Consider the following 14,778-nt stretch of genomic DNA (forward strand, 5'->3'; position numbering starts at 1 on the left):
TATATATATATATATATATATATATATATATATATATATGTGTGTGTGTGTGTGTCACTCACAAGTGAGGTAAGACTTGAGACTTCCTTTGCTCATGAGCTCGGTCACGATGTAGACTGGCTCTCCTCTGGAGCACATGGCCAGTAGCTGAATCAGCTTCGGGTGATGGAGGCTCTTCAACGCCTGAACCTCCTTCACAAACTCGTCCTGCTTTGTGTCCTCTGGAGGAGCAGAAACAGAATTATAGTTGAATTTAATTCTCATTTCATGACCCTGCTTTTTCTTTTGTTCCCTGTTTTTGCTGCATTCATGTCATTCATTTTGCTTTATGTTCATAGCTTTCATCTTAACAACCACGCCTGTCTTCTCTCACTTCTCCACGGAGCTTCCCACATTTCTACAAACTGTCCCTCATTTCCCTAATTTATATTCTCACTCTCAGAAGCTACGTTTCCCACAGTGTATGTGTATGCATGAATAAGCGCCTGTGGTTGTATATATGCTGGGGATGATCATTTTTGTTGTTTGAGTGCTTGTAACCAATAACAATTTACCTTACTGTCCTCGTTTTGTTTTATTTCTTGTCCTTTTTTAAATTTTTGATACATATTTATATCTGTGACACTTTGCTTTCCCAAGTATGCATTGTCTACTTTTATGTTAATTGTTGTCTACACAAATATCTTGCACTTTTGCCTGTTTATTAGCATTTGGAAATAAAAATTTGATAGCCTTAAACATTGCCTTTAATCCCCAGAGATGTCTCTAACCTGATCTTCAATCCCATAATTTAGACTAGAGAGACAGTATCTCCCTGCATTCATACCTCGTTTCAGAGTCTTTATGGCCACTTTCCTGTTCTCTGTGGTCCACAGAGCCTCCCACACCTCTCCAAAGTGTCCCTCTCCCAGTTTATTTTGGAGTCTGAAATCCTCTCGAGGTCTCTCCCACGGCTCCATGTCGAACAACTCCCGCTGCACAGAGACGACAGGGTGAGTCCAGACAACTTTAAAGCTCATTGAGGGGCGACGGTCATTTTCTGTCATCGAGTCGGATTACAAAGTCAAATACAGAGAGTACATTCACAACAAACATAAAACCCCATTAGAAATATAAAACCACATATCTAAATTGCCCAAGAAGCACAATTGAGTTGATTTTAAGATTGTTGCAGGAGTCAGGTAAACTAAAGTTCAAAGCAGTTTTTCCAAGTTCAGACCAAGCTTGTGGAACATGAAGTAAAAGCCAGTCAGCAGAGATTATGATATGATTATGATAATGTCCCTCTGCGTAACAGAGAAACGCTGTAAGTTAAGATGGCAGTTTTCCAATAAGACCCTCATAGATCAAGAGAAACCAGTGAGTATCCTGTCTTTCTTGGAGAGAGGACCACACAATACTTTCATATAAATGTTTGCACAGTTTTAAACAAATGTGCAACTTGGTTGTCATCTTCCACATCTTCACACATCTTCCAACACTAAAGGATGCATTGTGCATTTAAAAAAGATTGATTCATCTAGGACCGTCCCTCAACAAAAAACGTCTTAGTTGACTAATGCTCGTACAATTTAATCGACAGATCTGTCTAACAGAGTTTTTACACAAAGCATCATGCAAAGGCACCACTTTAAAGGCTGTGTTTACCATAGGTGTAGATATGGGGGGGGGGGGGTGATGATTGAGGCAAGGGATACGTCCCACCCAAAATTTAGACAATGTAGATTTGTCCCCCTCAAAAAATATAAGACAACCAACTCCCCAAAAGATGTAAAAATAACCATTCAGGGGACTCAAAACATGTTAAAATACCTACATGACTGGCCAACGCAGCGCGACGTCGGGTTACGTTTCTCCAAAAGTTTAATCCATCTCAACTTTTTTACATCATTTTTGAAGAAAAACTAAAACAAAAAGTGAACATTTAAATCCCCAAAACGAACGAATATCTGTATAGTTGGATATTCAGCTCAAGCGCCACTTTTTACCAGTAAATATATGTTTTTCAATTATTTCAGACCCAGGAAATTAAGTATTGAACTAGACCCAGACCGATATATCGCATGGGTGATGTTATTGGCCAATATTAGGCATTTTCCAAATTATTGGTATCAGCATTTATAATGGGCAATAAATGAATATTTAGAAAATACAATTAAAACAGCCTTCATCAATGTTATAAGCATTGGCGTTGCATAGTCTGTCCACCAGAGGACGTTCTACAACATCCCTGTTATTGATGGCGTTGCATAGCCTGGCCACCAGAGGACGCTCTACAACGTCCCTGTTAGTGATGGCGTTGCATAGTCTGGCCACCAGAGGACATTCTACAACGTCCCTGTTAGTGATGGCGTTGCATAGCCTGGCCAACAGAGGACGCTCTACAACGTCCCTGTTAGTGATGGCGTTGCATAGCCTGGCCAACAGAGGACGCTCTACAACGTCCCTGTTAGTGATGCCGTTGCATAGCCTGGCCACCAGAGGACATTCTACAACGTCCCTGTTAGTGATGGCGTTGCATAGTCTGTCCACCAGAGGGCATTCTACAACGTCCCTGTTAGTGATGGTATTGCATAGTCTATCCACCAAAGGACGCTCTACATTGTCTCCGTTAGTGATAGCGTTGCATAGGACGGCTGTGGCTCAATCCCATGTCAAAGTGTCCCTGGGCAAGACATTGAGCCCTGAACTGCACCCGATGCTGCGCCATTGGAATATGAATGTGTGTGAATGGTTTGTATATAATGCAAAAAGCGCTTTGAGAAGTCGTTAAGACTAGAAAAAGCGCTATATAAATACAGCACATTTGCACAGTGTGTCAACCAGAGGACACTCTACAACGTCCCTGTTAGTGGTGGCGTTGCATAGTCTGTCCACCAGAGGGCGCTATACAACGTCCCTGTTTGCAACAACGATTATTTTTTTTTATGGGTTTTTGTTCAAAGGACTTTAAGTTTCATATCTTCAAATCAACATGATTTTTTTTTAAAAGCTCTATGTTGTCCGGAACAAAGAACATCTGTTGCATCTCAGTCTACTTCATACAAAAAAGACCATGTCAACTTTCTTACTTCCATTTTCAGCCTTGAGCAAGTTTCCCAATCATTGTTACTAACTGTTCCAACAAAAAGGTCAGACCAACTGTTTTGTTATTCCTATTTAATTCAAATGCTGCCTGCCTTGCTTTATAATTATGCATGACATAATCTCACTAATAGCTTTAAATTTGACAAATATAACCACTCAGTGCTTTCATACAGTCCGCTGGGAAGATCATTAGGCATTCAAACTGCAGGATTAATCTGCTTTTAGAAAGTAAAAGCTAACAAAACAATCTGATATGTCAGTTTTTATTGACCATGTCTCTTGGCTACATCATTACAGAAAACAAAATGTTGTGCCAAGTCAATAAAAGTGATCAAAGGTTTGCTAGTGACTCTTACGACTGGTAAAGCAATGAATTGAAATGTGTTTTTTCTTGTGTTTGAGCAACTGAGTGATTAACTGTCAGAGGTGTTTAAGCCCAGTGAATCTGCAAGGCGCGGCTGTTGAGCTGGAAATAAATCATGAGAGAAAACACTTTAATTAGGTTTTCGCTAAAAAAAAGTGAGCCTTTTTTTATAAACAAAATATTCAGTATTCAAACTGAAAACACAAACATACAACTCTTCATGACTTTATAAATGTTAAAGGGATAGTTCAGATGTTTTGAAGTGTGGTTGAATGAGCTACTTCTCCATGGTCAGTGTGTTAGCTACAGTAGATGGGGCGTCGGCACGTCCCCAGTTTGGAGAAGCAGGCACGAGTACCGACACAGAAGCTAAGTAGTGTCTTGCTGGGGACGGGGGCAGCAGCTCAACACATTTTAGACACCAAAAATCACCTACATATCAGTTTAAGTGGACGCTATATTATAATATTTTCCGTTTAACCTTGCTCTCTGACAGCTCTTTACAACAGGGAACTGAAGCTGTTATCTCTGCTCTTTTCCACCAGACTCCTTTGACGAAAACAGTCATTTTCCCTTGCAGAACACGATGGCAGTTGCTGGTCTTCCAAATATGGTAAGCACTTTTTATTTTACTATATCTCTTTAAACTATGGGTTAACAGTTAACATAGAAGTAATCAGACATGCATTTAAATGCCCACTTGACCCACTTTCACTAAACTACGGTGCCGTAAAGTCTAGACTCAATCAGATCTCCGTGATCTGCGTAATTACAGTACAGAGGAACGTTTAACAAAGCAACAGTAATAACCTAATACCATCATTACTGAGATTAAACTACAAGGGTAAGGGGGAAATAGTAGCTTCCACTTAATCTTGCACCCTGCGCAGAACAGCGCAAACCCTGATATAAGTGTCTTTTCTAGGTTAAGACCGACGCAGTTGTCAATTTCCCATCCAGCACCCGCGTGGGGGGCGTGCCTAAAGCATAATTAGGACGGAAGCGCCACTTTCAAGATTGACCGTATTTTCCTTTTTGGGTCAAATGTTCTTTTGACTGGGAGAGCTAGGGGCGCTACTATGATAGCATCAAAATCTACATTTCACTAGACACTGCTCCAAGCCTCACCAGGGTCTTTACACATGACCTCAGCATCACCAGGGTCTCTACACATGAACCAGCATCACCAGGGTCTCTACACATGACCTCAGCATCACCAGGGTCTCTACACATGACCTCAGCATCACCAGGGTCTCTACACATGACCTCAGCATCACCAGGGTCTCTACACATTACCTCAGCATCACCAGGGTCTCTACACATGACCTCAGCATCACCAGGGTCTCTACACATTACCTCAGCATCACCAGGGTCTCTACACAAGACCCAGCATCACCAGGGTCTCTACACATGACCTCAGCATCCCCAGGGTCTCTACACATGACCTCAGCATCCCCAGGGTCCCTACACATGACCTCAGCATCACCAGGGTCACTACACATGACCTCAGCATCACCAGGGTCCCTACACATGACCCCAGCATCACCAGGGTCTCTACACATGACCTCAGCATCACCAGGGTCTCTACACATGACCCCAGCATCGAGAACATTGTTGTTGTTCAGAGTTTACTAAAAAGAAAGGCTTCACTTTAGCTGTTGGTTTTCCTGTCCCCGTCCATCTTGCCAGTCAAAAATATTCGAGGGAGGAGAGTTAAGATGGAGAGCTCCTAAGGCTCAGTTCCATATAAATGCACAGATAATGTGTTGTTTTGTCATTGACCTTGTAGTAGCATCATATAAGAATCATATTTCCTCCTATGGAGTCCGTTGATTTGCATTCAGAGATCGATTCTTTTTGACTGACAAGATATCTGGGAGCGGAAACAACAACAGCTACAGCTGCTCCATCAGAGTGGAAATGCGTGTGAGTGTGTATCTGATGATCAGGGGTGTAGATGTGTGTGAGAGTGTAATCGATGAGCAGGAGTGTAATTGTGTGTGATTGTGTATCTGATGAGCAGGTGGCACCTTGTACAACAGCCTCTGCCGTATAAATGGGTGTGAATGGTGAATGGTTCCTGTACTATGTAGAAGCTCTTTGAGTTGTCGTTAAGACCATAAAAAAAATGTATATACACATTTCTGCCGGTTATGAATTTTGTGTGTGTGTGTGAGTGTCTCGTTGAGCTCAAACTGATTAGCCATGAATAAAGAATACAGCACGCTGGGGGTTGATGTAAGCTGCAGTGCAGAGATAGTGTGTGTAATTACAGTACTGCCACGTGATTATATTCTGAAACTGTTCAAAAATTCTTTCCTCTGGTTTATTACACTCCAAATATATGTTTGCCTCTTGGTATTAATCTCTGCATATAAAGCAGAAGATAGCGCTCATTAAATGGCTGCTGCAGAGCTACAATAGAAAGATAGATTCCGGCTCTTTGTTGCACTTTGTTTCAGATTGCCACTGCAGAGACAAAAGCTGCTCTAATTAAAAGAGATACTGGAACAGTGGGAGTCCTTATTGGCTGCTGCTTGCTGGTTTTACTGAGAAATACGACAAAAGCTTGTCTGTTTGCTGAAGTGCAGAATTGGTGTAGTTGAGTACTATTTTACATGTATTGGCAACGTCCAGAGAAAATCAAAAAATGAATATCCGGTTTCCCATTTTGCAATCGTAATTTTATTTAAAAATGTTAAACATACTATACCATGACTTTTTTGGCGTGCTACGATGTAACTTATACGATTATACTCTATAATGACTTTTTCCGACATGTTATAATGACTTATTTATGCCTTTGTGTCCTAAAAACGTTTCATCTTGACTCATGAATGTTATAAAAAGTCATGAAGAATTACGTAACTGATAAAAAGTCATAGTAAAATACTTTAAAAAATAATTTTATCCTAAGAAATACTAAATGCCTTATTTTAACATGTAGTATAGTATATCGTAGTATATGTGCTGTGAGTTTGACCATTGACCGATGGTGATCCCAAACCCTACCCCAAAGGTTCCTGTACTTTTAGAAAGTTTGACCCTCTGATCCGGGACCTTTGGTAAAAATCCCCCCCGGAAAATGTCCACAGAACTAACCATTGTGTTGTGTGTGTCTCTTTGTGTCCTACCTGCTGGGAGCAGGGTTCCTCTAGCAGCACTCCCAGGCTGCGAGGGTTTTTCTGGTAGTAGGAGATGAGCTCTCCCAGCGTGGCAAAGGAGATCTTATCTGAGACGAAGTACGCCCCGATGATGGAGCGCTGGATCCTGAAGTGGTACACTTTCCCCTCATTCCGGGCTGCAAGAGGACAAAGATTAAAATATCGGGGTCACATGTGTTAGCAAGCTAAGGTTCTTGCAAACACAGTCTCGCTTTGCAAATGTGTTCTCAAATGAATTAAGTAAGATGTTTTTTGCATGTTTTTTTTGTTTGCCTCCGGTCCGCCACCGTACAAAGCTGACCTGATGACACTGAGATGAATGCTCTGAAGGGAACTGCACTATTTCACAGGATTAGTCTAATGTATAGTCTACAAACAAAAGCCATCAAAATCATTTGACAGATGCAGTAATCATGTACAAATTCTACACATGCTGGCTTTAAATATCTGAAGCACTGTGGCTAAATCCATAAGTTACAATCAGGTACTGACTGCAACATGCAGCCAGAATACCATGAGTTTGGTCCTCACAGGAAAACATGAACTATATTATCATAGACTTAGAGAACAAGACAATGGTGGTGAGGAATGTGTGTAATTGTGCCATAAAACTGAGTAATTGAAGCTCTGTTCTGTATGAACACTCATACAGAGTATTAGTACTCATGATGTATATTTCAGGAGGACTAGCAAAAAGGGAAATTGAGCGTCTAACTTTTCTCCATTTAACATTTTCTCCCTGGGACCTAAATGACCTTGAAGAAGGGGGGGAAGGGTAGAAAGGGACGACGCGATAGAAGAAGGAAGTGGACGGAGCGATTGAGAGGGAAATATGCAGACGTGAAAGATGGTGTAGCCAGACGGTGAAAAGGAAAAAAGGGGACAAAGCCAGAGAAGAGAGAGAAAGGAGCTGGAGCTGATGCTGAGGAGAGAGAGAAATAACAATGGCCTTAAAGTCCCAAATCTCAGGAGGACCATAAAAGGATTGGCCGTGGGCTTAGGCTTCCAAATGTAGGTCACTACAACAGAAGACAAGACACTAAACTTTAAGAAAAAGCTTAGATTAAAATTTGTGAAAACAAAACAAAATTCCAGATATCATCTGCCAGCTTACCTAGCTGCTGTGTTCTGGGCTGTTCTTTTCCAAATATGTAAAGCAAGAATTGCCTTTACCAAAGGAGGAGCACAACATTTTGGCGATTTTTTTTTACAAGTTGGATGACAAAATCGATTTCATGTTTATGCATTAAAAAGATAATTTGGATTTTTTGAAGTGGGGTTGTTTGAGTTACATTTCGATAGTCAGTGCGTTATCTACAGTAAGCAATGTCCTGCTGTGGAAGGAGGGCACCGCTATTTTAGACACCTAAAAACATCTATATAACCACTTTACCTTGCTGTGAGACAGCCCTTTACAACGGGGAACCACCTACTGTAGCTAAAACACTGACTGTGGAGAAATAGCTCATACAACCACACTTCAAAATATCTGAACTATCCCTTGAAGAACACAGATGGAGTATGTGATTAGCTTAGCTTAGCATTACGTATTCAACCAGAGAGCAACAGCTAGCCTGGCTCCCTCCTATGTTCAAAAATACTCCTACCAACACCTAAAAGAACGTACAACCAAAACAAAACATCATCTATCAATTATATTTCTTGAATCAAGAAGACGAAGCTGAAAGAATAAACTGCAATGTCTTGTCTGAGTCAGCGTTTATATTGTTGCATGCATGGACACTAGGGCTGCAACATATGGTACTAGACACAACAAGATTTTTTGTCAGTCACTTTTTTTAGTGGTGCCTGTTAACGTCTATTCAATGTTCACTTTGTTCAATAAAAGACTGTGTGAAATTATTTCCTTTTAGTGGTTTTTGATTTGTTCTATTGTAGAAGAACACTGAAAGCTGCAGAAATGCAGAACTGAGTACATTTTAATATCTGTGAATTCATTGTAAGTAATATCGTTATTGCGATATTCAACAACAATATGTATCACATATTTTCCACACATCCTAACTCAACTTTTTGTAAACGTAAAAACATCCGTCAAATTGAGTAAGCTAAACCCACCAGACTCCATGTAAATAAAGAGTAATTTTAGCATTGTAAAATACACGTCATTCAAACTAAAACTTGGGTCCTCTTCCTACTTTTCCAATCATCACAGCTCTAGTTTTGTTTGACATAAATATAAAGTTTACAGATTTACATGTGAAAATACGTTGGCTCTATACACTCTAAAAGTATTGCTTTTTTAAATGGAGTCTGGTGGGTTTAGCGCTAACAACTTCAGAGCTGTTTCTGGTTAAATAGATCTTAAAAAAGGTCTTAAAAAAAGGTCTCTCTGTGTAATGATCCTTTCCATAATGTCATCATACACTTAGAATATTAATCTGAGCCTTTCAGTGGCAATAACACAACTTTTAGTAGACCAAACTGACGCTGAACATTTGCCACGCTTAATACTGGACCAAGTTCAAAGATTGCTTATCAGTCACTTAGACACAAAAAAAGAGAGAGTAGAGTAGAGTCCAGGTTTAAAAAAAAAAACATAATTCATCCTTTAATTTACCGTTACATCGTCCAATTACAAAACTTGTACAAAGTTTATTTTTGATTTTATTGTAACAAGTTTAAAACTGCAATCAGCCATTTCTGCCACTGGTGAGCTTTGACAAGGCTGCCTGAGGGCCCGTTGTGTAACCCGCTGCCCTCTGTAGAGGGAGCAGAGAGAGAAAATCGAATGCAGGCAGATTAAGGTTGACAGTGACTGGAGACCTTGAAAGACAGAAGGGAAGTGCAGGCCGGAGGGGGTGATAGATGGTGGAAAGGATGGAGGAAAAGAAACAGAAAGGCGGTTAAGGATAAATGAAGTGAGTAGATTTCCACTGAAACATGGTATAATGGCCGAGAGCTCAAAACACTGCAACTTAAAGGGTGATTTCTGAGTTTTTCACGTGAAACTTTTTTTTTACAAAAAAAACACAAAGGATCTCATTCTTTCACAAAACTGGTCTTTCTCTGTAAGGATCCTTTCCATAATGTTGTTTGACACTGAATAATAATCTGAGTGTCAGTGGCCTTAAATGTAGTGGATGGAAATTTACTGTGCGCTTTCCTCTAGGGTTACATTGTCACTTAGACACCAATGCATGGGAAAATAGGGTCCAGGTTGAAAAATAACCCTTTGTATAATTTGAAGAGCGAGGCAGGGTTTCAGGAAGGAAGTGTTATAAGTTATAAGACATGAAGAGTGGGAAGAGGTCACTGTTGTGGATGGACTTACCAGAGATTGTGTACTCATCACTGTGACTCTCACTGATGCGAACTAGGAAGGAGCCATCTTTGTTCTGGGAAGCCAGCAGCAGCTTCTCAGCTTTCACACGGTTTATATTCCCATAGTACCACCTGCACAGAGGACAGAGGAGACAGACAGACAAGAGGGATCAGGAAGGACCGTGGGATAAAGGGATGATCAGAGATTTAACACAACAAACAGATGAAAACAGAGCAGCACGGGAGTAAATCAATAAATGCATGAATTCATGAAAGAATGCAGTGTGAACAAAAGAGTGGGAGACTGTGTTACATGTGAAAGCAGTAATGCAGAAGCCCACTCGTACATTAGCAAAACAGTGTGTGTAGGTAAACACACACACATAGATCACATTTTGCACATTGCAAGCTGACAATCCCAGAGAAAAGAAAGTATACATTACAAACACACAGTTTAACTAACTGGTTCAGTCAGTTAGAATAACAACAGCATGTTCAGCCACAACCTGGAGCCCGCTGTGTGCATGATGTCAGACTTACAGTATACCAGAATACACATAAAAACACACATGTTAGGTATCTTTAAGTAATTCCAATTCATGCTACTTTATACTTCTACTCCACTACTGACAGCTGTAGTTACTTTACAGATTAAGATTGTATGTAGAAAACATACAAAGAACATTGAGGACATGATGCTTTGTTAAATATTAAACTATCCAACAGCACACAATAATTTTATGAATTCAGCTTCTGAAATGTGAACATTATTTTCCTACGTTTTGCAAATAAAACAAATGAATTTATCATGAAAATCATCAATGTATAACATAGTTAAAAGTTTGCTTCACCCTAAGACAACTCACAGGATAGCGTGCAACTTAAACATTAATGCATTAACAACCTAATGCTTTACTATATAATAGTAAAAATTTACAGTAGGGGAAGAGGCAGACCAATTTGTACTTAAAGGTGCTGTAGGTAGGATCAGGAAGATCCAGGACTTAGCCAAAGAATCTGAACATCGACAACTTTTCACTCCCTCCCCCCTTTATGCTAAAGCCCAAACAGTCTCCCAAGCCCCTCCCCCCATAAGAGAGAATAGGCTCGTTCGAGATGAGCCAAGTTTACGCAGAATTGATCACCGACGATCGGTGCACGTTGCATGCCAGTTAGATTTGTGTCCGACTTGATCCCGACTTACTCTGATGTCATGCACACTTTGGCAACAATAATCTCACGAGAGCAAGGTGGCCGCAGTTGCATTTCACTGACTGCAAGACCCAGGCGGACCCAGGGCATGCTGGGAAACGCTATCCTCTCAGCCGATTTAACAGCTGATTGGTTCACAATCGACTAAACATGATGACGTTTTATATAAACTTTTTATTGTTTTTGAATCGGAGGGATTTTAACTATTTGTCGGATTTAAAGTCATATTCTGTACAGAACACACGTTGTGTGACAGATAGTAACGTTAAGAAGTCAGAGAGACAAAATCCGTTCAGACCACGGATCATTTACAGTGTGTTGTTAATTAAAATTAGATCGCATGTAGAGCATTTTGAAAGCTACTCTGTCATAACCGGAGACTGTCTGATAACGTTTTATTAAATCACACCTCAGTGTTTCTGTGACTTTCTGTTCAGCCTGAAGGCTGCTGGAATAAACTGGAAACTGTCCCACTTTACCGCAGCTTTTTGTCACCGCCCCCTGCAGCTGCCGCCGGCTTTCGTCCACTTTACAGGCGAGGCGCAATTCATAACGAACGAGCCTGTTGAATGCATGATGAGTGCATGAGCAGCGATTGACACGCAGTAAGATACCCCCCGGCTCTGATTGGTGCAACACAACAGGCAGTGTTGGATTTTTATTAATTTTTTTGTGTACCTAATACCTGTACCTTTAATACCTGCTTTATGTTGTACTACTCGCCAGTCTACAGAAACTGACCTGTGTTTACTTTAAGTTATCAGCAAGGGCGTGTCTGCTCTGCATGCATGACTCAGGTTTCACTGACTGTAACTGCAAGACACCGCACAGAACTCACAACAACAGACTCAAGAATTATTGTACTCTAGTGATTTATATGAAAAAATCCTGTAAAGATAAAGCCATGATGAACCAGCACTAAGTAACAACATTAGGGGTTTCTATGGGAACATTTAGCAGATACAAGTAGTAAAAGTAGTAGAAATGCCTAACATTTGCTGCTTTTGTGCTGTTTTATATCACTTTAAATTGTATGACTCTGGACTGTTTTGCAGTTGCAAGGGATATGCCTTGGTGTATATTGGTGAATAAAGTAAACAATGAACATAGTAAGAGAGAATACAAAAAGTACATTAAAAGACACTCATTATGTCATCTTGAGAGTTTTACCAGTATCTGACATTTCATAGACATGCCTTTATAGAGGCTGATGCCCAGAAACGTCCTTAACACGATAACTTAGCAAGATAAGAAAGGGGTAGTAGGAGTAGGAGTAGATACATTGTTATAATACTACTCTCTAACAGCACCAATGTGTAGCACCCACCTGGGTGATGCAAGGCAACCTTACGACGTCAGACGCTCACCCCACATCAGCTTGGTAGAGAGGGAGGGGAACCGGAGCACCCGGAGAAAGCCCACACCACAGAGAGAACATGCAAACTCCACACCGAAAGGCCCGGGACCACCAGGGTTCAAACCTGGTACCTTCTTGCTAAACATTGGGCAAGTCTTTTGCATTATGCCTTTAAGATAAATGTTGCTTTTTAACCACTTTTTTCACAAGAAAAATGACCCTGGGTGTAATTCACATGGTCTGCTCCTTTCTGTACATATCAGACTAAACCCAAGCCCTTTATTTTACCTTCACTTTCCCTTAAAAGCACTATAGGTATTGGAAAATAAGAAGTGATCTGACAAATGTATCTAGTGGGGTAATCAACCATATTGCAGGGTTCAGAATGCATGTGTGTGAAATGAATGTGTACTGTCGCTGTTACTTAAAGTAGGCTGATAAATCTTTATGGAGGGTTGCAGTGAAAAGAAACAGGCATCGCAATCTTCTGTTCACGTGAACGTTGCAAGTTAACATACCGGACAGAATAGCAACGCGTATTTGGTGTCTCATTTCGGCAACACAACAAATGTAAACAAGCATATGAAAATTCTGTCCTGGATTTTATCTTCTTAATAATCCAAAGGAGGTAGATCTTTTGGTGTATTCAAAGTTATTGTAAAATAGCCCTTTCTCATCTGTTTGTGTCATTTAACAGCAATTTACTGGTGAAAGAAGAAATTATTGTTATTGCATTTTTAATAATCATTTAAATTCCCCAATTTTTTATGCTGATCCAAAATTGATCCGATCCAAACCGTGAGTTTTGTGATCTGTTGCAACCCTAAATGTAGCAGTAAAGTATGTACACCTATTATTGGGTACACCTAAAACTAACCCAGTCTAATTCACAGTCCTGCAATACATCCTCCTTTATGTTCTAGTTTCCAGAGGTGTGTGCTGCCGTTTGTCCTGCTGTTGATCTGCATTCTGTTATTCTACGAATATTTAATCTTCCCTTATTAAAGAGATACTTCAGATGTTTTGATGTGTGGTTGTATGAGCTACTTCTCCACAGTCAGTTTGTTAGCTACAGTAGATGGGGTTTGGAGAAGCAGGCAGGAGTACCAACACAGAAGCTAAGGAATGTCCTGCTGTGGACACATTTTGTTAACACATTTTACACACTAAAAACATCTATATTACTTTAAATGGATGCTAAATTTACAATTTCTTTCAGCTTTACCTTGCTGTCAGACTTACCATATTTTTATCAAAAGGAGTCTGGTGGCTTTGAAGAGAGCAGAGATAACGGCTTTGTGAGGAGCTGTCTGACAGCAAGGTAAAGGGCTGAAAATATTCTAAATATAGGACACACTTAAACTGATATTGATTGTCGGTACTGATATTGATTGTCGGTACTCATGCCTATTTTCCAAACTGGGGGCGTGCCGACCCCCCCATCTACTGTAGCTAACACACTGACTATGGAGAAGTAGTTCATACAACTATCCAATCCAATCCAATCCACTTCATTTATATAGCACAATTTTAACAAACACAAGGTTTCCAAAGTGCTGCACAAAATGATCATACAGAATAAATAGATAACACAATAAAAGCACAAATATAATAAGGTATACTAAAATAAAAACAATAAACTGCACTAGCGGCATGTGGTAACGGTAAACACATAAAATCATCACTCTACCTGGTGTTAAAAGACAAAGAAAAGAGGTGGGTTTTAAGAAGAGTTTTAAAATGAGACAGAGAGCAGGCCTGTCTAATGTGCAGAGGCAACCCATTTCAAAGTTTTGGAGCTGCGACGGCAAACGCACGGTCCCCCCTGAGCTTAAGCCTAGCTTTAGGCACCGTCAGGAGCAGCTGGTCAGCTACAACTCAGCTACAACTACACTTTACATAAGTCCAAACTATGCCTTTAAAATGTGATGAACCAAATATTACAGAAACCTGTATGTGTCCCTGGAAACTGAAGCATATATCTTAACAAGAATTTGACAGTAATACAACAGGAGATAATACACAGCAGAAAGCACAATTGGATGATTATAAGAACACTGGTCCTTGCAATCTCTTTGGTTTCTATAAAAACGTAGTCTATCTTTGCCAGACCTTCCCCCAAAGAGGTGCCTCTGCTGAATAGTATCAGGAAGGAAGTTGTTTTAGTGGAACATGTTTACGTTCAGAAATAGTTTTAGTCGTCAACAGAGAACTCTGATTGGACAGATAGTCTAGCTACAGTGGTGTGAAAAAGTGTTTGCCCCCTTCCTCATTTCCTGTTCCTTTGCATGTTTGTCACACTTAAGTGT

General features: G+C 40.3%; 1 protein-coding gene and 1 long non-coding RNA gene across 2 annotated transcripts in view; one reads left to right on the top strand and one right to left on the bottom strand.

Annotated features, from left to right (window-relative positions):
* zgc:194282 (tyrosine-protein kinase Srms) overlaps window positions 1-14,778 on the bottom strand; it is a 26,993-nt gene that overhangs the window by 8,365 nt on the left and 3,850 nt on the right. The window contains exons 2-5 of the mRNA XM_034876668.1: window positions 9,911-10,032; window positions 6,586-6,752; window positions 827-974; window positions 63-221 (exon numbers count right to left, since the gene is read on the bottom strand). Of these exons, the coding sequence (XP_034732559.1) occupies window positions 63-221; window positions 827-974; window positions 6,586-6,752; window positions 9,911-10,032 (596 nt within the window). The remainder of the gene's footprint in view (window positions 1-62; window positions 222-826; window positions 975-6,585; window positions 6,753-9,910; window positions 10,033-14,778) is intronic.
* The window catches only part of LOC117947609, an 18,073-nt gene continuing 16,723 nt past the window's right edge, over window positions 13,429-14,778 (top strand). Inside the window, exon 1 of the long non-coding RNA XR_004657273.1 lies at window positions 13,429-13,552. This is a non-coding gene — a long non-coding RNA (uncharacterized LOC117947609). The remainder of the gene's footprint in view (window positions 13,553-14,778) is intronic.

The sequence above is a fragment of the Etheostoma cragini genome, chromosome 7 (assembly GCF_013103735.1).
Source record: "Etheostoma cragini isolate CJK2018 chromosome 7, CSU_Ecrag_1.0, whole genome shotgun sequence".
Lineage (NCBI taxonomy): Eukaryota > Metazoa > Chordata > Actinopteri > Perciformes > Percidae > Etheostoma > Etheostoma cragini.